The following is a 27788-nucleotide window of genomic DNA, read 5'->3' on the forward strand; positions in this document are numbered from 1 at the left end:
CTCACTTTTAAACGGCCATTTTGACTTTATTCGTGTAATTTTCTCCACAAAGCTAATAGTAGCATTTCCTCTTAAAAACGTCCTCTTCTTTTCGTTGTCTCCCGTGTTTTGTTTTTGTTTGTCTTCCATTACAGATCAATGCCAAAATTCACCATCAAACCAAGTCAACAACATCGGAATCAATAATTTTAAAACCCAAAAGCCCCTCCTTATACTATTGTTTATTTGTGATCCCTAACCTCGAGTCAGTCGAGTGCACGTCGGCTACACAAACTAACTCTAATTGTAAGAAGAATCACAAAAAAAGAAAAACGAATTGTACAAAAAAAACATATATCCGGCTCCGTAACGTCAAATGACAAATGAGCCTTCTAAAGGAAGGCCAAGTTCCAGTTGGAATGTAGATCCATTGAAGAAGAGGTTTGTTTTGTATAGCAAATCAATGATCTGTTGTTTTTTTTAAGTTCCGAACGGCTTGTACGGCATCTATATTTTTTATAGGTTATAGGTTATTCAATGATCTTACAATTAGAAATATTAAAACAAAGAAATATCAAATATCCACAAAACAAACATCACCCACAATCAAGGAATGTAATTGTCGCTGAAAAAGGCAAGCAACAAAAGAGAATAGCGATAAGTCTTTGTCCTCATCTGCAGTGAAGAAAGACAACGTTGCGTTCCGAGGTGATTGTTGTGAACTTTTCAAACTGCGAGAACTTGTATATTTCAGAAGTAAAACACAAATCATGTTAACAGGTGGTTAAGTTTATGTACTTATTTAACCAAAAACATCGTCGAAAACCGACTATTTCTCAAAATGAGCGGCAGGCGATTATTGTCCTATTCGGTTGCAGTTTTAGACAAACGCTTATTGCGAGTTGAGTTTGTCCCAACATTTACAAGAGGGGACAATGTTGTTGTCATTCTCATTGGCAATGTTGTTATTTTACATTCCTTGCCCACAATATTATACACTACGCGTGAATGGAGACGCATGATAACTTATCGTAATGTTTCATGTTTCAGATTTGTTGAAGCCCAGAACTTCTTGGTAGTTTGTTAACGTGGTTTGAAGGTTTCTCTTATTAACCTCACAAATCACTTCAAGCTTTTCCACGGAATCAAACAATCCAAGAATCGCTTAGGAACACCAGAACTATTTTTGTACTCTTTTCACATGCACTTTATTCCAATAGTTACAGCACAGATAACAGACATTGAAGCAAGAACAAATTTTATTGAAAATCCTGTGTAAACTTTTGAATTGATATACGTTGGCCCACTACTGCCATCTACTCAACTGATTGCGGCAGTACCTAAGGATGCAGCTATATTACAACCGTCGAACGCAGCCAATGCATTTGACAGCCGCAATCGGGCTGCGTTTTCAATAACAATGATCCTTGCGCCATCTCCAATCGATTATCTGTGGTTACAGCTAGAAACTGCCATTCTGGATGTGCAATGAGTTCTAGAATTTCGTCCCTACGACTAGTGTATTGAAGCAATTGACGAATCTAATACATATATTTTATTTATTTATATTGTTTGCTGTTTTGATTTTATTTGGTCACGGTGGCATGTGTTTGGGGAAACCAAATTCGCGATGCATAAACTATTGATAACCATTGCCATAAATAATCCTTAAAGCCTGAAATGACTGTTATTCATAATGATTTTGAAGTTTTCAAACCAATTATTCAGATTTAAATTATTTTTATTCAAAAATTTGAACAATTTTCAAAACAAAACAATCCCAGCGCTTTTTTGTATGTTTCATTGAAATCTGATAGGGTGCTAAAAACTTTTTTTTCGCGAAGTGCGTTAATTACTTATGTCAGTCATACTGAGTGAACTTTTAATACGTCTTCGTATGATATTTCCTACAGGAAACATCATTGTTCAGGCCCTGCAGTTGCTAAAACATCAATACCACATCATAATTCTATCAACGAAATCTTCGCTGCAGCTGAACTTGATCCAACTACTCAGGTGTGTAATAATAAAACAAACTCATCGATACACGGAGCCAAATTAGCATTTTTATTGACTCTCATGGTAACCAACCACGCTTCTCCGCTTTTTAAACTTCTAGCAAATGCAAGCTAAAGTTTAAGTAATTTTTATTTTTGCTTTCATCACCTGCCACCGACCAGGTCGCGACGTTACGTTGGATGGAGCCATAGATCAAAGATTTTTTTTATCGACTGTTTTAAGATGTGACTAGGTAACGAACTTGGCCACTGCCAACTGATAAAAGTTTGGAAATCATTATTATTCTACATATTTTCACGATGATGTATTTAAATTCTTTATCGAATTTAAGCATTTCCTCATGCGAATGGTACATTTGTTGATCAAACACATATCCAAACTTAGACTGTCAGATCAAAGGAAATCTTAAAATAATAAATCCTTGCATATAACGACGCACTACCGTGAGTGAATCCTTTGATATAACGCAATTTGTGGCTTCGGTGAAGACATCAGGTCGCCGGTTACCAACTTTCAACTCGCCCGATCAAAGTTGATAATTAAATTTGGTGTTTTGTTTATGCCGGAATAATTGGATTGTGCTGATAAAGGAAACACCCACCGAAATCGTTATCCACTCATCTATTATATAGCTCTATGATATCTCTTCCCTCTGCCGATATGGCTACGGAATCATAAAATCCACCTCCTCCAACCTGCAATAATCACGGGAGAATCCCGTGCAATGTGCTCCCTGTTCCACATTCACCTACAAACGCACATTCGGACGCGGATGCCCTGTGACGGCATCGAGCCTCACTCAAGGGAAATGACGCGCCGCTTCGTGAGGCGCCGCTTTTCACACTTGTTGAGATTCAAAATTTAACACATATAAATAAATCGGCTTCCGCCAGAAGTGGTAACAGTCTTCCGCCAGCAGCCAAACCGCGTGCAACGGACTGCAACCGTTGACAATCTTTGCAACCAGAAAGAATTTTCACGGAATTATAATTGAAATCGAAAATGTGCAAACATGAGTGAAAAGACTTGAAACGTGTTCGCGAATAAGCTCGTTGTTGTGAGATTGACCCAAATGCTAGTTTTCGGTTGTCATAATTTTTCCTGCAAGTGAATACATCCTATCAGTCGAATGAAGATTAAAATGAGAATCATGAACCGACCAGCTGCTTATCTCTCCATTGTTCTGATTTGTAAGTGAAAGAATGGATTATGAAGAATTAGTTTTGTGTTAAATTACTTAAGTTAAATTACAAGTTTCACTTATTAAAACAACTTTTCTAATAAACAAAAAAACGAAGCTTCAGGATAGGCTAGATAAAATAAATCTTAGATTGTACCTACATTACTTTTTACCATTCACAACCCAATGAGTACTGTTTTATTATTCATCAATCAAATATAAATTGAACCGCAGAAACTAGGGTCAGTAATTGTCGGAATTCTGCGACATAAGAATTCCCAAGTTTACGAACTATTTGGATCTCGAGAAAACAGTACAACAACGAACAACAAAATATCCTTATCTGGAATTAAGATTGTGTCTCGACTCTAATTCGACCAAATACAGCTTAGTGCTCTGATTGGGGGCAATACAAAATTGCTTCGAACTTCTGACTTTCTAGCTATAAAAAGTGTGGTAGAACGTGTGATGGTTGGATTTATTTTCCCGGTATGGTTTAGAAAGTTTTCGGGTTGGCAGTTTCTCCACTTTCCTAGACATAAAAAGTATCATCATATTAGCGTAGGGTTTTGTATTCTGATTCGAGATCGCGATGAGTTTTTTTTAATTCGGTGAACGATGTTGTCGGAGTTATTTAGTGTTTTTTTTATTTTTCATTAAAGTGAATTTTATTTGTTAATCAGTTTTGCATCGGTTATGAAGTGCTATGTTACGATAAATATTAATAAACATAAAGATTTCATGATATCTCAGTTAAGAATTTGTCAAAATCAGAGCAGCTTTCCAGCGAAAATGTAATACATAGATCATGTGCAGGTTACTGTCGTGTTGTATTGTTGGACTCTATCGGATTGTTTTAGCTCAAGTTTTGGCAGATTAAAACCAGCATCAGTCAGAGCTTGGACATAACTTCCCATGGGTGATGCCAGAGTTGTCATTCACAGTTGGTTAAAAAATCTGCCCTTTTATTTTTCAAAGTTTTTACAATTAAATAAAATTTATCGAAGTAACATTTAGAAAGCTCAAACATCCATTAAGTCTCACTCACTGAATGAATTTTATTTAATTGTTAAACTCGAAGTCGAGTCAAGTACGAGACACTGAGAACGACCTTACTGTTGAGGTCCAAATACGTATCTGTCAAGGTACAATCAAGTGGTGGAAATAAATGGGAGCTTGAGCTTGAGCTTGATTGACTGCTCGTAGTTGCTACTCCATTATGACCAGATCAGCTGTTCTTGCACAGGGCACCAACAGATGTTTGCTTGGGACTAGCACACATCTTCAATGTACAAGTACTGGTGATCTCATTTGTTAGGTCATACTGGCGCCTGCCACGTCAGAATGCAAGTCAATGTAGGTAAGGGGGAGGAAATGATGATGCAATCACTCGCCCACTGCAAGCCGAATATACCTCTGCACTTGCCGCGAGTTCATGCGGAATTTGTTGGAATTTCTGGGTTAGGTTGGAGGGGCAGAGGTCCGTCTTGGTTAACGAGCTGCCAATGTGATAGATAGGAGAAGGTAACTGATGGAATTTCTAATTGGATGTAGGAAACGAGCTCTATAGTTCATTTCCAATTCTAGCAGATTACTGATAGAATACTCAAGTAGAAGATATAGGAATAGTAATAGAAACGGTATGGAAGTCCATTTCCAGTTCTAGCGATTGCTAGAACATGAGAAATATAGAGAAAGATACAAAGTAGGAGAATGGAACGGACCTGGGATTGAACCCACGACCTCCTGCGTATGAGGCAGAAGCAGTAGCCATATGACTACCAAGCCCGCTTTAAGTGGTGGAACTAAATGGGATTGTACAAACTCGTCTTATGACAAGTGAAGACATTCCACTAAGAAGCTCAAAATAATTTTCTTAAAAAAACAATTTAAGTTGAAAAAGCTAGATTTTTAGCTGAGAAAACTATTTTCGATTCAATAAACGCTCTCTCAGTTTTCAATGTTTGTTGCGATGATCCCCCCTGTTCTACCGACAATCAAAGTAGTTTTGTTCTATCATATTTTTTATTATAGATACTGTAGACAAATGATCGTTATGTGGTGAGTTGTATTTTGGATTTACAACTTTATTGATTCTGCAGGACTGTTTGTTTGTTTTGACACTCTTAAAGACTAAAAAATGATCGAAATTTGAACAACTTCTACGAACAATGACCAAATGTTACATTTTTTTCACAACACAAATCCTTAATATACCAAATGATATGTACTGATCAAAATGTAAACATTCAATCACAATTTTAGAATATTTGGAATTTAAGTTGTTGCGTCAATATGGGGACACTTGATCCCTCATTTATCACCCATACAAAAATATGGCGGAAAAAAATCAACTTGCTTCTCAGGCGGCTATTTTTGTGTAGATTTGAAAAATTTGATGAAAAAAAATGCTCGAAAAAATATTTATTGAGTCGATATTATAGAAAAAGGATCAAGTCATCCCAAGTCAAGTTGCATTCCATATCAAAAATCGAACTCACACAGCAAATCGTATTTTGAAGGAAAAATATTTAAAAAATCAGATAGCACTTTTTTACTTTTATCAAAGCAAGTTCTTGGAGAGGGATCAATTCCCCCCGAATATTTTATTCGAGTTTTGACAGTACTCTTTTGAATCGATTGTGTATCTATTTCATTCATTTATTTAGTTTACATCTAAACAAATAACACTGAATCAACAATTTGACGCCACAATACACGGTTCGAGGCTGCATCTCTCCATCTTCGAAAGCGCGTGGGGCTCGCCAAGTCGTTTTGCACCTGATGGTCTGCCCACCTTGCTCGCTGCGCTCCACGCCGTTTTTTTTTGGCTGTTTCGAAAGAAAATTTAATCATCTTTCAGGATGATAGCTAAGATTGTCTATAAGTGGGCGGATACTTCGCAGGGATGGGTTTTTGTGGACCAGGGTACAAAAAACCGTAATTTTTTATGCTTATTTTACTTATATCAGAAAATCTTACCCATCTTGAACTGCATCTGTTCAAAAAGGTTATGCAGGAGGACATGTGCTTTGACATGAGGCATTGGTTAGCATAAAACTTGACGGTGGTATTTATGAAATCATAATTTTAGTCTACTCAAGATATTCCAATATATAGTATTTTCCACATTGTAAATATTCCTATCGTACAAATTTGAAATTTATAAATATGTGTCTTTAGCATAATTAATTTGTTCAAATAGGCGGCGCCAATGTGCTTGCTATATTCTTGCATGTGTAAAATATTGCTCTAGCTTGAGATCCCTCGTACCTACTCCCAAGTTGTATACGGCAAAATTGTTCAGGAATACAAAGCGGTTCTCAATATAATGAGCACTTCTTACAAGAGGCGGTGCTAATGAGCATTTATATTTGAGTATATTGTTCTATGTGATATCTGACGTATTTTGATGCGTAATATTGTTGGCAAACAAAAATGTTGAGGTAGAGTCTTCCAGTATTCAACCTGCTACAGCTACATAATATGTTTAGGTCATCCAAGGAAACAATATAGTTTAAGGCCTTTGGGTCTACACGCGTAACCAAATATCAGCCAGTTTGTTTCAAATATGGAACTTGGTCATCCAAAAAAAATGAAGTTAAGGCCTTTAGTCACGTCATAAAAGATCAGCCAGCCTGTTTCAAATCTGGTACATACTCGCATTTTAATCTCAGAATTATCAAGAACATGTATCATATCTGGACCATGTTGACTGATTTTACCCGTGTAGACCCAATGGTCCCAACTTCAGGATTTTCATGGATGACCGAAACCATATGTTGTTATAACCATCTAAACTTTGTAATATCTAACATTTAGTTTTAATTCCAGGATTTCTTGGATGACTAAGAACATGTATTATGAACACTATCTAACCTTGGTAACACTAAGAGCATGTACAATATTTGAAATAGACTGTTTGATCTTTGGTTATATTTCATCGATGCGCATTAGGGCAGTTCACATTTCAAAAATGTTCGAAAATTCCAACTCCCATATGTCTATTAGCATCATTTTGATAATATAGGAGTCCTGGGGTTCATTCACAAATTACATAACGCTAAAATAGACCATTTTCAACCCCCACCCACCCCCTCGTAACGTGTTTTGTATGGAAGGGTTCTAAAATTTGTATGGGCCGTAACGCTCGGACAGACACCCTCCCACCCCCTAATGCGTTATGTAATTTGTGAATGGGCCCCTGGCAAAATTTCAGGCAATTCGGTGGCCATTTAAGGGTGGCGCGAAGTCAATTTATGTGCGCATGCAAAAAAAAGCGGAAAAAGAGAACCTTCGACAAAGCTTTGTATTTGTCGGACAAAATAATGACAAAGATTCGACGAAGTTTGTCAGCAATTTTATTGCCAACATTGTAGTACATTATTATTTTTAGCTAAATTTGGTTTTATACCACCGTAGTTTATGATTCTTGTCATAATATTGTGTTCGGATTCTGATAAAGGCTTATTGGGAGATGCGTTTCTCACTAACAAGCTCGATCGACAAATGGTATAGCACAGACAAACAGCGAAATTACCATCGCTCATTGATTTACTGGTCAATTTAAATAATCATTAGTTGGTCAATCGCTCACTCGTGGCGCGCGCATCGGATTTGCTTCAGTTTAACGTAAGCTTAATATCGCCATCTGGTTCGTGATTTGCCTAACGTAGTGAAAACAATAGATGTCGTTAGTGTTCATACGACGATAAATCTGATGAGTTACTATTCAATGTGTTATATCCAGCGCCGTAACGTGTGGTTGGCCCCCGCCAAGGGCGCCAGCCTTCAGGGGGCGCCAAAATCGATGATTCTGTATAAGAAATAGAAATATTTTATTACTAGAAATAGACATATTTTATTATATCATGTAATAATTAAACCGATTTTGGGGTGGTCAAAAAGTCTCTGGTTTCTATGGTAGAGATGTGTTGAGTAATCTAGAGCAAACACATAATATTGCTTTGTTTCCACATCAACATGTTCTTTCCGGAACCGTAATGCTCAACAGCAGACAAGAATGAATAGCGAAAAAATGGTGTTTAATGTGGATTCCTTCAGGGACTACATCCATTGACCAGATTCCGAAAGGCCCTCTTGCTCTTATGACTAATACCAGAAAGTAGTGGTAAGAAAAACTCAATGTAGTCCGAATTTCATTGATATACATTAGTACCTGCATGGAGGGGCTTCGGTAGTCTCTGAGTATTTACTTTGCTACAATTGTCAGTAGAGCAATCATTGTATAGAGAAGAATGTCCTTCTTTTCTTCTAATATTATTCAAATCGAGACTTGGATTATGTTTTTTACCTCCATGCTTACTTTAACGTTTTCCGACATCTATCAAACCACTTCAGAGCCGGATTTTATTGACCCAACTATGTGCACAAGTGCTTTCAAACCACCTACAGACCCACGCAATAGTTGGATTTTCCTTGATCTAAATTGATCCGATGGTGTTTTCATCCACCAACAAACCCACGCTCTAATAGCGATACCAACGATACCAAGCTCACTGCAGGATTGGTTTTAATTGACCCAACTAAGTCCATTCATTCATTCAAACTCACCGACCAAGCTACGCCAGATTTGGGTTTTTTAACCGACTAGGTCCGATTCCGAACACCGCTTAACCTACTTCAGATTTGGTTTTAATTGACCCAACTAAGTCCAGTGGAATCTCGAAACCATCCAAAGACTTACTCCAAAGCTGATTTTTTTGGTCCGAACAGGATCGATGACGATTCCGGAATTCAATCAACACACTTCAAAGTATTTTTTTCATGATTAACTCGCAATTCTGGCAATCGATCATCTCATCCAGACTGAGTTTTTTTTAATTCAACTACATATGTAGGTCCAAAAGTGGTTCCAAACCATCATCAGACCTACTCCAGAGTTATATTTTCCTTGATCCGAAGGTCCGACATGTATTCCAAGCAGCGACCGACCCACCAACCAGATTTAGCAGTGCGTGGATTCTGGAAAAGCTCTGTTTTTTGGTTTTGCGTTTTGTTTTTTGTTCAAATTTCTTGGATATTTTTTCGAATAAATCGAAATAATCGCTTTAATCATTTTCGAACATAGGTTACAAAGGCTTACAAAAACCATAATGAAATAATTATTGAGTGCATCACGCAAAAATGAGTAATTTTGATCTTCCCTCTCCTCGACACCCTTGTCACGCTATTTGTTCAAACATCTAATTTTTTTGTATAATTTTTAAAGCTTCTCAATCCCCTTTCTTGGTAATGAAGACGGCCGTATCTTTTAACACTTTTTAAGAACTTCCAAATCGGCTTTGTTTCCTAACATAATTTGCGTTAAAAATTATCACAAAATTTTAAAAAAAATTAAGGGTGCTTTATGTAGTCCACATAGGCTTACGGGTATCAGAGGTTTCTGTGCACCGCTGAATAATAAATGCTATTTAAAGTATCTTAAAACAGACTGTCTGTGCTTATAATATTACTTTTTTTTGGTACGATCCAAGATCTCTTTAAATGTAAACTTCGCAACTTATTTCCCTTAGCTGAAGAGGGGCGTCCAATAAAGGTTTCGCCAAGGGCGCTGAGAGTCTACGCTACGGCTCTGGTTATGTCTGTTTGTTTGTCTAGTATTGGGTGCTGCTCGATAACTTAATTCCTGGTTACGCGTGTAGATTCGAAAGCCTTAGCTCCAGGGATTTTTTGGATGACCAAGACGCATTATAATCTTGGTATCACTCTTAGAGCATGTACCATATTTCAAACAGATTGGTTGATCTTTGGGTACGCGTGTAGACCAAAATGCCTTAACTCCAGGAATTTCTCGGATGGCGAATATCATACCGTTTTGATTCATATTACGATGATACTGATGACACAATACTGAATGATCTTATTTTGCCAAACTTTGTCTCCAATACCGAGCACGCATTGTAAAAATTGTCTCAAATTCCAAACTCATTGATTCCAAATTCCGAACACTACCTTAAATGCACTAAAATTCAAAATTTCAACGTTTTTTCATTATTGGACAATAATTATGTCCTTGATCTGTACGCCTGCCAAGAAAACTCGTTTATTTGTGCCGAGTGTTCGGAATATGAGTCTGTTCGGGATTTGAGTCAAACCGGTATTCTGTGAACGCATTCTAATCTTGGTATTGTTGAGAGCATGTACCAGATTTGAAACAAAATGGCTGATTTTTGGTTACGCTGTAGACCAAAAAGCCTTACCCTGAGCGAACGCACTCTATTATTTGTATCGCTGGAGCAGGCTCTCGGCCCTCCTTAGCCGTGCGGTAAGACGCGCGGCTACAAAGCAAGACCATGCTGAGGGTGGCTGGATTCGATTCCCGGTGCCGGTCTAGGCAATTTTCGGATTGGAAATTGTCTCGACTTCACTGGGCATAAAAGTATCATTGTGCTAGCCTCAAGATATTAGACCTGTGCGCCGCCGCGCCACGCCGCCGCCGCCGGTGGTTTTACTCGCGCCGCCGACGACGATTTTGGGTCGCCAACGGGGGTGTCATTGGGCCAAAATGTGGTATGCTCCAAATAAATGTTACAAAGCTCTAGTATTTCACATTGGAATCAAGTTTTAATTAGTTTGGAACAAGCTTGAACAAGGAATTTATCACTGTGTGGGGAAAAAATAATAAATTAGGAAAATTCTTCAAAGTTATATGTTATTCAAAACTGGCCCATTCTCACCCCTCACAGGTAGAGATGTCGCAAATTAATCGATTACTTCGATAAATCGATTCATCGATGTGATAATCGATTAATTTTGAATCGATTATTACCAAACGATTAATCGATTCAATAATCGAGAGGAATCCAGAGTAATCGATTAGTTACTAATCGATTAATCAGGATTTTACGACATCATAAGGATGTCGCAATAGGATTGATTACCTCGATTGATCGATTCATCGTTGTGATAATCGATTAATTTTGAATCGATTACTATCCTACGATTAATCGATTCAATAATCGACAAGGATCGAGAGTAATCGATTAGTTACTAATCGATTAATCGGAATTTTACGACATCTCTACTCACAGGGGGTGACATTGGGCCAAGTACAAAAAGTTCAACGGTGACAATGCAACGATTCAATCGTTCATAAAAAATAATTGCCTACATTACGGCTTTTACCAACTACACTGAAAACAGTATTGTAGTAAAAATTACCATTTTGATAGTTTAAATTAAATGCACAACACCAATTGATTTGTGCAGACTACATACTGTGTTTGTTTCAACAATATGTGTAGTATTTTTAACCATGGATACATAACAAACAAACAAATGTCAAAATTGCCATAGTTCATGGTCAACCGAACTAAAATTTGTAGTTAAAAATTGAACTATTTGTTGCATTTAAGTATGTAGTAAATTTAACTGTGTTATGTAGTACTTTTGCGCTTTTGGGCTCATTTGTCAAATGAATAGATTTCACAGAAATTGAAATTTCAAATCTTTATTGTCTTTATCGAGCAATTTCCGGAAGCATCAAGAATGTTGAATATTTTAATAAAGGAGAACATGAATATAAAAATGCAACAATTTTTGAGTTTTCTGATATAAGTTGATGTAGTATCCAGGAGATTGTGTTTTGCCGATGGAACAAAGATACAGCATACGGGCGAATTGCTACTCAGCGGTTCGCAATAGTACGAGCAAAGTTTTTCCCATAAATATTGTTTTCATCTTCTCGTAGCAGTTTGCTTCATGGCTGAAAATGGTGATCATTTGTCGCTTCGCCATAGTAATCATGCCACCGTAACTCCATGTCCTACGAAAAGTTCAAATGAATTCAAAGAAAACTAAAAAAACATCAATCTTACCATTTGAAAAACGAATCATCGATAAGTTGAACTTCCACTTCACGTAATTGTAATAAATTCACGGAGACCCAAAATCTTATCTCGAGAGCTGAAGAAAAATAACAGAGGAACTAAATATGCTTGAAAGCATAAAGGAAAAGATGACAGAAACATAAGTTGTTATTTTTACCATGGGTACGGTAAAGTTTGTAGTATTTTTGATAACAATGTGGTTATTTTAAAAATCAATCTATTTCTTTTAACAACTTTTAGAAATTGTTATTTTTACTACATAACCATGGTTAAAATTACTTCACACTTAGTTTCAGTGATATGTATGGCAAATCAACCAAAGGCTTGGCCCAATCTCACCCCTTTTCAGCGTGCATTGCTCGTTGCTACGAAAAACCAGAACCGCTATAGAAATATCCATAAAATTCGATAAAACAACAACAGATTATCGTAACATGATAACCAGGTATCCATCGATCTAAAAACTAGTTATGTAATAGATTTGTGGGGCATTACTGACACTATTTTAATACGGGTTCAGTCGATCAATAGTTTTACATTCAAATTCCAAGCATTATGGTACGAGCACAATTAGTTCTTGGATTTCATTTTGTGGTTTCCTAGACGAGAATTTTACTATAATTTCGAACCGTTTGAAGTTTTGATCAAAATTCGTAACAGTTTCTGAGATATTAGGAGTTGAAACATTTTTCGTTTTTGACCCAATCTTACCCCCTAGGCCCAATGTCACCCCGAACGACGGTAACTTAAGTCGAGTCGAGCCAAGTACAATACACTGAAAACGGCCTAATAATTGAAGTCGAAATACGTATCTGTGAAGAAATACAGCGTGGTGGAGTTAATTGGAATAGCACTAAGTGGATCTCGTCAAAATTCAATTTCAAATCTACCTCAAGCGATGGTGTCTCTAAGTCGGTGTAGTGACATACTTTTTCTTGGTTAATTAATTGGTTGGTTGATTAGTTTGAGAGTTTAAATGAGGCTTTATCTAGTATAATAATACATAAATTGTTTAACTGATCTTTGAAATGCGTTAAGCCAAGGCCTTATTCAGTCGGGTACCTAAATTTCTATGTGACTCGCAAAATGGGTTTGTTGTGGTTCATAATAAGCATTTGTGGGGCCTAGATGCATGCCCAAATCGTCTCCATTCTTAAACCATCTGGCATAAGTGCAGGTAAATTATTGCAGTTTAGAAATTTCAAATTTAGTTGCACATTAGTTATTTTGACATTTTTTTTATTTATTTAAATCAATTCATTTGATCAGTTTTCTTTGTTTTAAGATTTGTGCTACTGCGACAGTTGGCTAATAAGACACTGACTGATTTAGCAAAATAATTAAATCCCAACTGTAAACGCTTTACCGAAAACCACTTGCTGAGCATCAGCAAATCAAATATTGCTAAGCAAATATTACGAGCCTCCGTCAAAAACGCTTCTTACTTTCTTATCCACAGCCATTGTAAAACAGGACTGGGGCGTTGTCGCCTCGCTGCATAGTATTTAGTCAAATTATTTATTTAAAACGTCAGGTATTTTCAAACATTACGGAAATTTAATTTTATTGTATTGTCTGTAAATTATTTCAAACTGTATTGTAAAAGCCTTATTGTAAATTTCCTGGATTTTCTGAGAATATTCAAAGAATTATCGTTTAAACACCAATTTATGAATTCCTTCGAAAAATACTCCAGAAATTAGTTTGGAAATAAATCAAGAAATTTATTTGATAATTCCTCCAGATATTCCTCCGAAATTTTTTATTTTTAAACCTTAGAAGATTATTTAGGAATTAGGAATTTGGGTATTCCTTCGGAGATTCCTTACAAAATTTCTCCAAAAATTCCTTAAGAATTTTCATAACGGATTTCTTCAGGAAATCCTTCATGATATTTTTTCAGAAATTCTCCTTCGGAGACTCCTTGAGGAATTCCTTTGGAAGTTTCTTTAGCAATTCCTGCGGAAATTTCTTTAAAAATTCCATTCATTGAGGATGTCTTCGGATTTTTTTGAGAATTTCTTCGGAAATTTTTCCTTTTGAAATTGTTTCGGCAACTTTTTCATGAATGGCTGGAAAGAATTCTTCTAGATATCCATAAGGAATTCATTCAAAATTTACCTAAGGATTTTTTCAGAACTTCTTCCAGCAATTCCTTTAAAACATTCTCCGGGAATTCTTCCGGAACTTCCTGCAGGAATTTCTTTGAAAATGCCTCCATCTTTCCGAAAGTCTTTTACTGTTTGTTGTTTATTTTTGACATCGCAAACAACTTCATTTTCAATAAATTTCAAAGAATTTCCTGGAAGATCTTTCGAAAAAAAATCTGAAGAAATCTCCGAAGGAAATCTCAGAGGTTTTTCGAATAATCTTTTAAAGAAGTCCCTGGAAGAATATCCGATGGAAATCCGGGCGGTATTTTTTTGATTATTTAAGAAATGAAATTCTGGAGGAGTTCTCAAATAAATTTTTGGAAGCGATTTTGAAGAAATTTTGTGTTGGGCTTAGTGCAGGAATTCCCAAATAAATTTTTGAAGGCATTCCCAAAAGAGAACCTGAATGGATTTTCGAAAATAATTCCTAAAGGAACTTCTAAAAGAGTTTTCGAAGGTAAAATACTTCCCTAAAGAACTCCTAAAGGAATTTCCAGAGTAATCCATAAAGGTATTTTTGAAGGATTTTATGATAGAATTCCCGAAGGAATTCTCAAAGGAAATTACGAAGAAATTCCTAATAGAATTTCAGAGAAAATGCCTATTGGTATTTTTGATGTACTTCCTAGGTTTCTTCAAGAATACCTTTGGAATTTTTCCCAGTAATTTATTCGCAATTTCCTCCAGAGATTCCTTTGAAGATTCGTTAAGGAATTCCCTAGGAAATTGCCTCAAAAAATTAACAAAAACGAATTCCAGAAAGTTCTTCGGAAATTCTTTCGGATATTCTTTAAAATTTACCTCAGGAATGACGTCAGAATTTCCTCCACGTATTCCTTTGTTCAAAAAAACAAATCAAAAATATTCTTTTTGATTTTTCTACGGGAATTCCATCGGTTCCCTAATATAAACTATTTTTTAAGTCGGTGCTACCGGGCAAAATTATAAAATACCTATACACATAATAAGCTAGGCCTGTGTGCCCAATCCTTTGTTCCTTACGACGAATAAACTAGTCTACATTAAGCAAGCAAGCAAACAAGCTAGTTCGGTTTTGTATTTCCTTGGTGTGATTTGTGGGAAGTCAGTCGTGGGATCAATAGTGAAGTTGGTCAAGTTCAGACGAAGTATTTTAACACTAAGTTCTATCGAAAATGTCCTCAAATATTTTGACAGAAATGTTTTTGCTATTTCCTCGGAGAGTCCTTTCTGAACCCCTTCGAAGATATTTTCAGCAAATTTTCCGGAAATTGTTTTAGGAATTCTTTCGGAACTATTTCATTCCTTAATAAATTTCCTAATGAAATCCTTAAAGAATATTGTATGGTTTTACCTGTGGCTTTAGGGCTCATTCACAAATTACATAACGCCCTGAGGGGTGGGTGGGTACCCAATATTCCGTTACAAAATGTTACGGCTTGTCTAGGGGGTGGGTGGGTTTGTTCAGTTCTGTTACGGGTAACGAATAATATAAAAAATGAAATCACTAATTAAATTCAAATTTGACAGCATTATTATTTACTATGTAGAAAGTTAAAGTAGAGTTCATTAAAAATATCAATTAATATTTTTTTGTGAATTTTTAGTCCGACGTTACGCGTCACCGAAGGGGGTGGGTGGGTATAGAGGAAATGTTACAAACAAGTCACAGAGGGGTGGGTGGGGTTCAAATTGTGTTTTTTTTGCGTTATGTAATTTGTGAATGAGCCCTTACTAAAGGAATTTCCCAACGATAACCTAAATGGTTTTTGAAAAAAATGCCTTATGAGTTTCCGCAGTTTCCATAGGGTTTTACAAAGGAATTTCTAATGAAACGTAAACCTTCGGAAATCCCTTCAGGAACTCCACCAAGAACTTTTTTGTCATATTTCACCAACTTTTGTGGAAAATATTCAATTTGGTTGGTCATCGTACCCCGCCTAAACATTGCCCAGTTGTATATGTACCTTAAAGAATAGTAGTTAGAATTTTTCTGAAATTTAAATATATTGAGAAGTAAATCGACTGGAATTTATCAAAATCCTGAATTAGGAAAACTTTTGGAAAAAAATATTAACAAATTAGTCCTTTGACACCGAAGTCTAATTCTCAATACTGCTCAAGGGTTACGAAAAGTAAAGCAGGATTCGTTTTTAAATTTTGATTCATCAAAATCAGAGAAAAATAAAATAGTTTTAATTTAAATAACATTTTGAGATCAGGTACTTATTAGTTTCGCTGGTAATTTACTATGGAATGTGCTGTTTGATGATCGACAAACATAGAATATTACAAATTTAATCCACTGAAGTCGACTTTTATACGAGCGATTCGTACCGTGTGAATCAAATCCACGTAAATTATAAAATTCGGGGTAAAATTAGTTTTTTAACCAATGATTTATCCATTCACGCCGGTTCACGCCGCCGCCGATAAAAACCAACGGCGCGCCGCCGTGACGCCACCGCCGCCGGGGCAAAAGTAACCACTACGCCGCCGCCGCCGATTATGTGACCGGCGCACAGGTCTACAAGATTCTCGGGTACTTTTTCAAAACGGCGTATGTCGCAAATTGTAAACAAACCCGTTTTCAACAGCATATGGCATCAAATTCGTCTAAAAATGTGTATATCTTCAAAGCTACTTGAAAATGTGTTATTAAAAATGTAAATCATTTTTTTACAAAACGGTGTAACATCATTGTTGAAAATATTGCACATACACCGCTTAGCAGAAAATGTAATTTAAAACGTTTTTTCGAATAACTAAATAGTTTAAAACGTGCGTCTGCTTGTACTTTTTCATCACTGATTTCAAAACTAAGCATGATGCTTGAATTTTCTGATTTTCGTTAAGAAAAACATTTTACGTTGTTTTTCTGCAGCAAATGTTGTTACGTCGTGTTGTAAGTGTTGCAATTTTTTGTCGCATCTGCGGTGAAACGTTTCAACTTGACGCAACATTTCGACGTATCAACAATGCAGCGTACGGAGCAGCGTAACATTTCGACGAAAGTAGCATGACCTCGGTCATGCTGACGTATCAAAACGACGTATGTGATTTATCTGTTGCAGAACGTTGTAACATATATTTTTATCAAAATAACTGAAATGTTCACACGCAGTGCAGATTTCAGAGTCAGTGACGATGAACCTTTCCATAATGTATCGTTGAGGTGAATTCAATTGTGATAAATGTGTTTAATTTCTAAATAGGAATAAAAATAAAATCTGAAAACTTCCAAGTCCATTTTCTCAGTTTGATCAAAATGTTACATACGCCGATTTGAAAAAGTTCCCGAGATATACGAATGCAAAAATGGTAACCTGGCTTAGAAACCTCGCAGTTAATAACTGTGGAAGTGCTTGATGAACACTAAGCTGCGAGGCGGCTCTGTCCCAGTGTGAGGATGTAATGCCAATAAGAAGAAGAAGAAGGAGCAGGCTGAATACAAAAAAAACTTTTGGTATACTTTACCACAACATTCATGTTTGCCATAAGTACTACGCACCAAAATACGCAAGATCTCAATAACAATATACTCAAATATAACTCAAATATGCTCTGCTCACTAACGTCGCCTCTTGGAAGAAGTGCTCATCTCATTACACTAAGCACCGTTTTGTAGTACTGGACATCCTGAACAATCTTATCGAATACAACTTGGCTGTAGATACGAAGGATCTCAAGCTAGATCAATATTTCACACATGCAAGAATATTGCAAGCACACTAGCGCCGCCTATTTATTAAATTCCTAATCATTTTTTTCCGTCACAAGACAGTCCATTCCCACCAAATAAGCTTTGTTTAAGAAATCTGTAACTGCCGGTTGCTCAGCGGGGAGCCTTCCTGAAACTCCCTGACATCAATACACCTCAGGGTCGGCATGCTTAAAGGACTATTTCGAGACACAAGGAATGACCGCACTGAAGCATAGAAAAACTCACATTATTTGGTATTGCTGACAACATTTATTCGGACTTTTCCGACACTCTTCCACACTGTCCCACTTTCTTATACTACGCTAACCTGAGTTCCACGGTATTCACTTCTTTGCCGCCAATCAGCGGCTCTTCACGCAACGGAATGGGTTCGGTCCTCCTAATAGCGTCCTCTGCAGGTTCGTACGCCATCCGGAGCCTCTCCAAGCGTGTTGACGGACTCGGATTTTGGCTCGTATCGATGGAACTGCCGTTCCCGACTTGACACTCCTTTCCCGCCAATTAGCGGCTAGCACTCCTCCACACTCAGACTTGGTGATGGGATGCAATGGCGTCCTCTCCAGACTCATGCGCCATCCAGGAGCCTCTTCGAGTATGTTGACGGACTCGGTCGTCGGCCTGCATCTCCGGAACTGTCCCAAAGGGAAAGGGGGGGGGGTCATCAACTTGGTTTTGTACCACCGAATGGCGCGGCGCACTCTACAGTTTCGGAATTTACTATTTCGTTCGGTAGATTAAGGAGGACGATCCTCTACCTTTCGCCATCACCGCGTTACTCTTTTTTCCTCTCTTCTCCTATCTCCTCACCTACCAAGCGTAGATCATCATGGCGTATTCCTTGCCATCCTTTTGCTACCAATATGGAGTCCGTAACGAACTCTGGTGGTGGGATTTTAAAACCCATAAGGTAGCGAGGCTGCGTACTTCACAGTGGGTGGACAAAATACCAAAATACGGAGAAAACTGTACTACATATGCGGACACTACTTGTTCGGCTTAGACATTTCACGACGCAAAGTTCACAAAGTATCAAAAACACTCAACACTGAACTACGAACACTTACACTCTCCCCCAGTTCGGGTAAAAATATTTACGAAGTAAATATTTTTCCGCAGACTACACCAGATTTCCCCGGTTACACGTACCTCTGAACCAAACACAACACGAATCACTTATCACCAGTACAAAATCACTTCATCTAACGGTAGTTCGCAAAACATTTGACTTGAAACGTACTAGATTTTATTATTCAAAAGCATGAATGATGTATTGGATGGATCAGTAAGTACAGTTGAAGAGTATCGGGGTCATAGGTTTTCATCGTTGTTGCCAACTCCACACAATTTAGAGAATTTCTCTTTACTGACCTTCATCGCATTTGCTCTGGTCTCCAGCGATCAAATACACAAACATGAAGTTTGGTAACCTCTAATATAACTTACTATGTTTCCAAACGATTGTTAAAAAAGTTTTTTTTTAATTAATATTTACAATACTATTCTACACGATATTATAACATAATATATACAAATATTTACATTTTTTTAAAATATTGGTGCAAAGTCACACTACCGTACGGTAAAATTCTGAATTGAAATGTTTCAGCGATTTGTGATCGATCTACTACTTCCATTTTCGAATTCGAATCGAACACTGTTTCTTGGTGTGTGTATTGTATTGACTGAAAACTGTCAAACAATTTATCATTGTGAAATTCTTGGAATGATGTGGTAATGAGCATGAGGTAAGTACGATGAATTTTTATTTGAGAAAAATGTCTATGCCGGCCAGTGATTAATCGACGCAGGTTGAGGCCAATATCAACCCGGTGAAATGGATTCTTCACTAGAGAAGTATTACTTCTCAAATAGAAATCCATCATTATTTAATATTGTTATTGCGGTAGGGTTAGGTTCTTAGATTCATAAATTTGGTAATAAATTCAAGAATATCGTTTATTATTTTTCTTTGGTATGGTGTTCGTTGGCTTTCAGTACTACTATCTCAATATTTTAATCGCTAATATTAACTAATTTATCTACAGAAAGCAAAAATATAAAAACAATAAAAAATACTAAACATGCAGAAAACTAACTAAATTATTGAAATGGCCATCATGCAAAATATATACAAAATTTACACGAAAATTTTCTCGATTGGTTGGATTAATGAAAATTCGGTTTATAAGAGTTTTCCTAGACAAAGCTATTAACAGGATATACTCTTCCACTGAATCTTCTCCAACACTTTTCAAGCACTTTTTTATGCTTTTATCTCTTTTAGGTACTACGACCTTCTATCCACAGTGTCTCCATTCAGCCTTGATGTCACCTGATAAAATGATTTTTCATATCAAGTGAGCTACCGTAATGGGATCTGGGATGCATTTTCTGACTCACCCCTCACAATGGGACGAAGTGAGCAGATCGATTGTTTGGGCCCATTCAACACAAATTAAAACTTCCTAGGATAATCTCTACAAACGCTGCCTCCGCAGCATGGATACTAAGCATAAGGTAAGTCAAGCCTCCGAAGAGCTTTTAGTACGAAGACTGAGTGGAATAGTGTCTCTAGAAGAACTATTTACAGAGATAACTATCCATATCAGTTGTACAACTCCTTCGCTTTACACTTGCTTCCTTTAATACTTTTCTCACTTTCAGGAATATTGGCTGTTTTATAAACATACCTTCCCGCGATTGGATGGTACAGCATGGTACAACACTCAAATGGTCTCACAATTGGTGAGTGAACATTGCAACAATCAGTTGCTCCTATTACTACTCTCTAGGCTACTTGATTCACGAATTAGGTTTTCATCTCATTCATCTCTAGTTTCATACTGGATTTCCTGAGAAAAAAGAACTTTTAACTTCTCAAATCATCGTATGTAATCCACTATTGATGTATGTGAGAAACATCGTGATCTAGTACCTCCTATATATGCTTCAAAGCATGTCTCCTCTTTTACTCTCAACAGAGTCTGAAAATTATCAGGCCGTAGAGATGGAACTCATATTCCAACTCTAGGACAGTTACCAAACAAAAAACAAAGCCTTACCTATTCAACATTGAATTTAGGCTGGGAGAACAACATTGCGGAAAATTCTAGGAATTCTTACTTAAAAGAATTAGATTTTCTTAATGGTTCACTAATAAAATTGATCTCCAACATTCAAACGTACGTTTGTATGTGGAATTCAAACCTTCTCTCCTCTTTAACAATGTTTGGAGAGTTTCTCCAACTAAACTTTCTTTATCCTTCACCATCTAACTCTGGTTTTCTCTAGTATATGGTATTGTTTTGATTGACGACTAAATTCATTCACTTTCCTGTTTTATTTCAGCAACGTTCCCGATTGCCAATCATCCATTCATACGATATTGTTCAACGAAATTTTCAGCGAAATTTGAATTTAAAAAGAAATATTATTTAAATAATACAATACAAATACACAAATTGAAAAAAAAACTAGCAATTAAAAATATCAATAGTTGTGTTTACAGAAACCGTTCAAAAATAAAATTTATCGTCTTTTTTGTCTTCTCATTTCACACTTCCGAAATCACATCACACACATTAAAATTGATTAATATAAATTAAAAATTACTAAGTTTGACTAGATTTAAATGTCTTTTTGAACAATCGTTTTTTTATAATGTGTTTGAATAATAGAACCTTTCCATTGCAAATGAAATAATTTTACCAACTGTGTTAGAAAAGGGAGTAAGTCCATTTGTGGTAAATAGAATGTGAGCGTCTGGAAGTTTTATCAGAGACTTCCGTCGAAACCAGTTCTTTCCAGTGCGATCTTCCAAACTGCCCTTCTCAAAACTGCCGGTAAGACTAATTTTAAGTTGGGTGCCAAAGTGTAACTGCCGGTTGCTCAGCGGGGAGCCTTCCTGAAACTCCCTGACATCAATACACCTCAGGGTCGGCATGCTTAAAGGGCTATTTCGAGACACAAGGAATGACCGCACTGAAGCATAGAAAAACTCACATTATTTGGTATTGCTGACAACATTTATTCGGACTTTTCCGACACTCTTCCACACTGTCCCACTTTCTTATACTACGCTAACCTGAGTTCCACGGTATTCACTTCTTTGCCGCCAATCAGCGGCTCTTCACGCAACGGAATGGGTTCGGTCCTCCTAATAGCGTCCTCTGCAGGTTCGTACGCCATCCGGAGCCTCTCCAAGCGTGTTGACGGACTCGGATTTTGGCTCGTATCGATGGAACTGCCGTTCCCGACTTGACACTCCTTTCCCGCCAATTAGCGGCTAGCACTCCTCCACACTCAGACTTGGTGATGGGATGCAATGGCGTCCTCTCCAGACTCATGCGCCATCCAGGAGCCTCTTCGAGTATGTTGACGGACTCGGTCGTCGGCCTGCATCTCCGGAACTGTCCCCAAGGGAAAGGGGGGGGGGTCATCAACTTGGTTTTGTACCACCGAATGGCGCGGCGCACTCTATAGTTCCGGAATTTACTATTTCGTTCGGTAGATTAAGGAGGACGATCCTCTACCTTTCGCCATCACCGTGTTACTCCTCGTTTTTCCTCTCTTCTCCCATCTCCCCACCTGCCAAGCGTAGATAATCATGGCGTATTCCTTGCCATCCTTTTGCTACCAATATGGAGTCCGTAGCGAACTCTGGTGGTGGGATTTTAAAATCCATAAGGTAGCGAGGCTGCGTACTTCACAGTGGGTGGACAAAATACCAAAATCCGGAGAAAACTGTACTACATATGCGGACACTACTTGTTCGGCTTAGACATTTCACGACGCAAAGTTCACAAAGTATCAAAAACACTCAACACTGAACTACGAACACTTACAAATCATTTTTACAAGTTTCAAATTTGCGCGATAGGAATATTTAAAATGTAGAAAAATCCATATATCAGAATATCTTGAGTAATCTAAAACAATGATACCACCACCTAGTGTACAAGATCTAGACCAGGGCTGCCCAACGTACGGCCCGCGGGCCGGATGCGGCCCTCGGCTCTGTTTTTTGTGGCCCGCGGCGTGTAAGAAAAATAAACTCAGATTCGGCCCGCCAACTTTTCTAGCTGGCTCGAGAAGCTCTTCATTATTAAAAACGTAAGTTTTAAATCAAAGCTCGTATTCGAGCTATATTTCATTTAATTTGATATGATTGCCTTGAGGATCCCAAGACATAAAAGGTTGAACATCGAATTTTCAATAAAGATTGGAACGAGTAGTTCACATTCAGGAAGGCCGGTTTGCTTAATTTGTTCAGAACGTTTTGCTATATTGAAGGAATAAAATCTGAATCCAAGCATTCTATGAAATATGATATTTGAAAAGGCTCAGGTAGGAAACAAAAGCTGGTAGAACTTCAAAAGTAGGGTGCTCAAGTGATGCTCAATAAATTTAAATCTCCATCCATTGATTCAAATTACTGGTACAGTGGATTATAGAAATAACAAACTTTCTTCACTCGAGCAAATACGAAGTCAGTAAATGCAGTACGGGCCAGTTTTGCCTTTAGTACTTCGGTAGCATCAGGTTGTATGGAACGCGGTGAAGAGTACAAGTTATCGTAGAAGACTTGAAAGCTACGTTACGTGAAAAAGCCGCCTACTTCATATTCTACTCTCTTGCAAACGCAGCCACCATCAATTATAAATGGTGTTGACGGAAATGACGAATACGGAGACTTGCTGTATTATTGCGAAGTTCATTGACTAAGCCTTGGTACCATGCCGAAGAGATTTTTTTTTTGAAAGGAAAATAGCACTATTTTTTACAAGATACTGCTCGAGATGAATAATCCTGAATAGATGAGTGACTTGGCTTTTCTAGCAGATAAATATCGCCAAACATCTCAATAACTTGACCATAAAGCACTTTGGCACAGTGGGTTGCTGAAATCTAGTACATTTCTTTCATCATGCTGAAAACAGTTCATGCAAATCTGTTCAAAATGCCGATAAAGTTAAGAAATTTCCATTTTTTCAACACCGTTCCCCGATGTGAATAATTTACTTGAAATGTTTCAAATGGATCCCTAATGCTACGATAATAAAATCGTGTTTGGTTTTTTTATTTAAATGAGAAAAGACTGATAATTTTGAAAATGTTCAAAAAGTTATATACCAAATATTTTCTGGCCCGCCAACAAGTTTAAAATCTAAAATTTGGCCCGTGGTTTCAAAAGGTTGGGCAGGCCTGATCTAGACTTATCAATACCTCATGTCAAAGCACACGCCTACCTGCATAACTTTTTTAAAAAGATGCAGTTCAAAACATTACTGTCTTTGTACCCTTGACTTCTTCTTCTTCTTGTTTAAAAAATCCACCTTACAACTGGAACTTGTCCTGCTTTTCAACTCAGAATTCTATTAGCAATTCCTCAGTTATAAATAGAAAGCTTGTCTATGTCTGCACCTGCAATATGTACAGTGACCAGTGTTTGGGAGCTGGTCCTCTACCTCCGAAGTGGACTGTATAATTTGGCGGTTTTCCAAAGGGGATCCTGGGGGCTGAGGTGAACACAATCTTAGGCGGCCGATTGGGATTCTATTCGTGGGCTTTGGGTTGGTTTCCTCGGGCTTTTGGTCCAAATTCAACACGTCTTTTACACATTTACATATTTATTTGCTTAAGGTCCACAGCACATTACACATCGCACTACATTGGCTTATTAAACAACACTTGATTTAACAGAAACTACATTTATTTTACTTAAACACTACACATATATTTTGGATTCAATTCCTCGGTAATTTGGACCCTGTCCGAACCGTTCAATGGCTAGTAGTAGACTCTTCTCTTTTGTAATGGCATCGTTACTCAGAAAAACCTTCTCTTAGGAGATGGGTGGTTACGCACACCGACCAGCCGCATATTTCGCCGTGAGGTGCATCGATGAACTGGCTATTTGATGCTAAAACTACCAGCATAATAAAAAGCCCACTAGCCATTTTCATACAAAATGGTCAACTTTGGAGATCTAGATCTCGATTTTGTATGAAAAACGGCAAGTGGGCTTTTTATTACGCAGGTCACTGTATCTTGTGTGGCAAGTACAATGGATACAGTATTTTGCCCAGGGTGTTGAGAAAGTTTACAACCCGAAAACATCCTAGACCGGACTGAGAATCGAACTTGCTATCTCCGGATTGGCAATCCTACGCCTTTGCTCGCAAGGCTAATGCACCCTTGTACAGAAATCAACTAGGGGAACTGCTCTGTTTTCCATCTCACCGAACATATATTCATCTCATCGTGAAACAAAGAAATACGGCACCAATTTTATTGCTTCTTTTAGCTAACATGCGTGCTCACTGCTGAAAAAAAAATCACAAAAATAAGAAACAAATCAAATACCTTTTCATTGCTTTGTTTTTTTATGGGATGAATATCAGAGCTCTGAGATGAAGTCCAGGAACAGTAACCCTATGTCGGTTCTTTTTTCGCCTGTGGATTGCGTTATAGCATTATAGTAATAAAAATTCTCTCATACTGAATTCCACATAAACCTAAATTCATTTGTGCTAAACTAAGGCTCCACCAGACCTAAGTGATTTCATCGCCGCGACGACGACCACTAGTCGCCGCGATTCTACCGAAGGTCGCTGCAAGCAATATTCTATTTACGCTTCCATACTAACGACGACAGAATCGCTGTCGCCAAGCGATTGAATCGCGTCGCGACTGTCGCATCGCGTGTGTTTGGGGGAACCTTTAAATTTAGCCACATTACAAGCACTGTGATATTAACACTTATTAAAATCAAAATAAATTTAGATAAAAAAATATATACATTAGGACTGCCATAGACATAAGAAAAAAACAATATTTGATTATGAAAGTAAGATAGATGGCCTTCACGAAATAATTTAAGTTTTACTTGTGACCTTTCATTCAGCTATCTTGTTGATATTTTTCTTGTCAATAATTTAAAAAAAAACAGCTTGTAATAATTCCACAGTACAAACTGAGTGCATTTACACGTGATACATTGAAGAATGAACAAATCTGTACGTTCGGCTCGCGGATGATGTCAGATGAATTTTACGTCCCATTTTAATTGACGGCTTTTGGCCTTTTCTTGCCGCCAGTGTATTCAATTTTTTAACCCTATGTGTCAAATAAATAAATTAGTGAACAAGCAAAAGCACGTGTTATCAAGGCACAAAAAGTATTGAATGGTGTTACAGCAGCAACTAGAGCAAAGCTTTGCACTTGCCATTGATTACGTTTCCCACGATCTTCGATGTGCGGATTATCGTCAGCAGCATTGACCTTCCATAACATGAATTCTGCACATGTAGATAAGTACTTGATGTTGAACCGAATTTCTCGCTTCTATTTGTATCCGTGAATGGCTTGGAAAAATATCAATAAAAACATATGTATTTAATGATTGGTCCATTGATAACCGATTACGGTGAAATTCATCACTAGCTTCAATTAGCATATCATAAATCTTTCACGAACTCACAACCTTCCTCCCTTTTGTTTTCCCCTAGATTGCGTACTGTGGGTGGCATGCTCGTTTCCAATGGCACTGTCGTGCGATTCCTGTGGGCGTGAGTGTGCTTCGGCATGCGGAACGCGACACTTCCGCACGTGCTGCTTCAACTATCTACGAAAACGGAGTTACACCGCACCGATAAGCACTACTCCTGTTCCGTCCGTTATCAACGTACGAAGCGGTGGAGGGAACCTGGAGCAGTGGCTCTCGAAGACTCACTTGGGACAGGATGAACACCCGCCAAACAGACACCACCACCCGCTACCGTCGGTTATTGATCTGGATGCACTTTTCGGCTCCAGCAGAAACTCCTTGGAAAACGATATGGACTACGAAGGGCGAGATGGCATTGGAAGCACTAGTCGTGAGGTAGACAGCAGTGGCAAACGGAACTCGATAGTGGCGAGTCACACCAACAGGCTCATCGGGAGATTCCGCCACCACCAGCTGGACGACGATCGGGATTCCGATCAGCTGAGATCCGTGAGTGGAGAATCGGACCCGGCGAGGCTTCAACTGTTGTACGAAAAATAATTCCTGGTCAACTAATTCAGTGATATCTTGCTTGATTGTTGACGCGAACGTTGCGATTGACTCCAAAGGCTGGGTTGAGTCAAACGCAACGGTCGGCAGAATCTTTGCAAGGACCGAACAGTAGTACATAATGACTTTGAACAAATCCAATAATATACAGAATTTCTCCACGATTATGTAGAAGACTTTATCAAAGAGAAACGCAACCGGTTTCCAATCAGCCAACGGTAAGAAAACTATTCAATTAACATGAAACAGCATCAAAGATTATAGCTGCGTATAATAGATCTCTGAAAAAAAGTTGTTCTATTGTTTTAATAATATTATAATGTATAAAATAAAAAAATATTACTATTTTTACCAGAGCCATGATGGATGTGTTTAATTGTTGAAAGAAAATTCAAGGATTGAATCTCCCTTTTACTGAAATTGGCTAGCTATACAATGTTTATTTATTTATTTATTTATTTAATAATCTATATAGTAACATAAATAACCTTTAAAGGTTTTCAAAGTATATGATACCATAACTATAACTAATTGCAGAATGCCATTGTACTCTAACTACGGTTGAAAAATGATGTAATTCTATTTTTAAACGAAAGAAAATGTCTTTCAAGCCTACAATTTGACGGTAACTCGTTCCATAATTAACCGCGCGGTGACGAAATGAATCCTTCAAGTAATTTGAGTAGTATCTCGAAACAATCAGTGACGGTGTTCTTGCTGAACGCGTATAAGTGAAAAAGTTTTCGAGATATTTAGGAGGGTTACTAAGTATTTTAAACGTTTGTGTGCATGTTCTAATCTTCTAAAACTAAAACTCCCCCTAAAAAATTAAAAAAATACCTAT

General features: G+C 37.5%; 1 protein-coding gene and 1 long non-coding RNA gene across 2 annotated transcripts; both read left to right on the top strand.

Annotated features, from left to right (window-relative positions):
• Nucleotides 1–2912: 2912 nt before the first annotated feature.
• Nucleotides 2913–27300, top strand: LOC134222121 (uncharacterized). Its single transcript, XM_062701264.1, has 2 exons — nt 2913–3188; nt 26397–27300. The coding sequence occupies exons 1-2, from the start codon at nt 3128–3130 to the stop codon at nt 26933–26935; spliced, it is 600 nt and encodes a 199-aa protein (XP_062557248.1). The 5' UTR covers nt 2913–3127; the 3' UTR covers nt 26936–27300.
• LOC134222119 (uncharacterized) lies at nt 20180–22439 on the top strand. Its single transcript, XR_009982403.1, has 3 exons — nt 20180–20403; nt 20551–20631; nt 21235–22439. It is a non-coding gene; the product is annotated as an uncharacterized LOC134222119 (long non-coding RNA).
• Nucleotides 27301–27788: the final 488 nt, after the last annotated feature.

This window comes from Armigeres subalbatus, chromosome 3, assembly GCF_024139115.2.
Source record: "Armigeres subalbatus isolate Guangzhou_Male chromosome 3, GZ_Asu_2, whole genome shotgun sequence".
Taxonomy (NCBI): Eukaryota; Metazoa; Arthropoda; class Insecta; order Diptera; family Culicidae; genus Armigeres; species Armigeres subalbatus.

What these genes read in the sequence shown, in the direction of transcription:
- LOC134222121 (XM_062701264.1), top strand. Translation starts at nt 3,128, where the DNA reads ATGAAGATTAAAATGAGAATCATGAACCGACCAGCTGCTTATCTCTCC. An exon ending in TCTCTCCATTGTTCTGATTT is followed by an intron (nt 3,189 to 26,396) that starts GTAAGTGAAAGA and finishes GTTTTCCCCTAG; the next exon opens with ATTGCGTACTGTGGGTGGCA.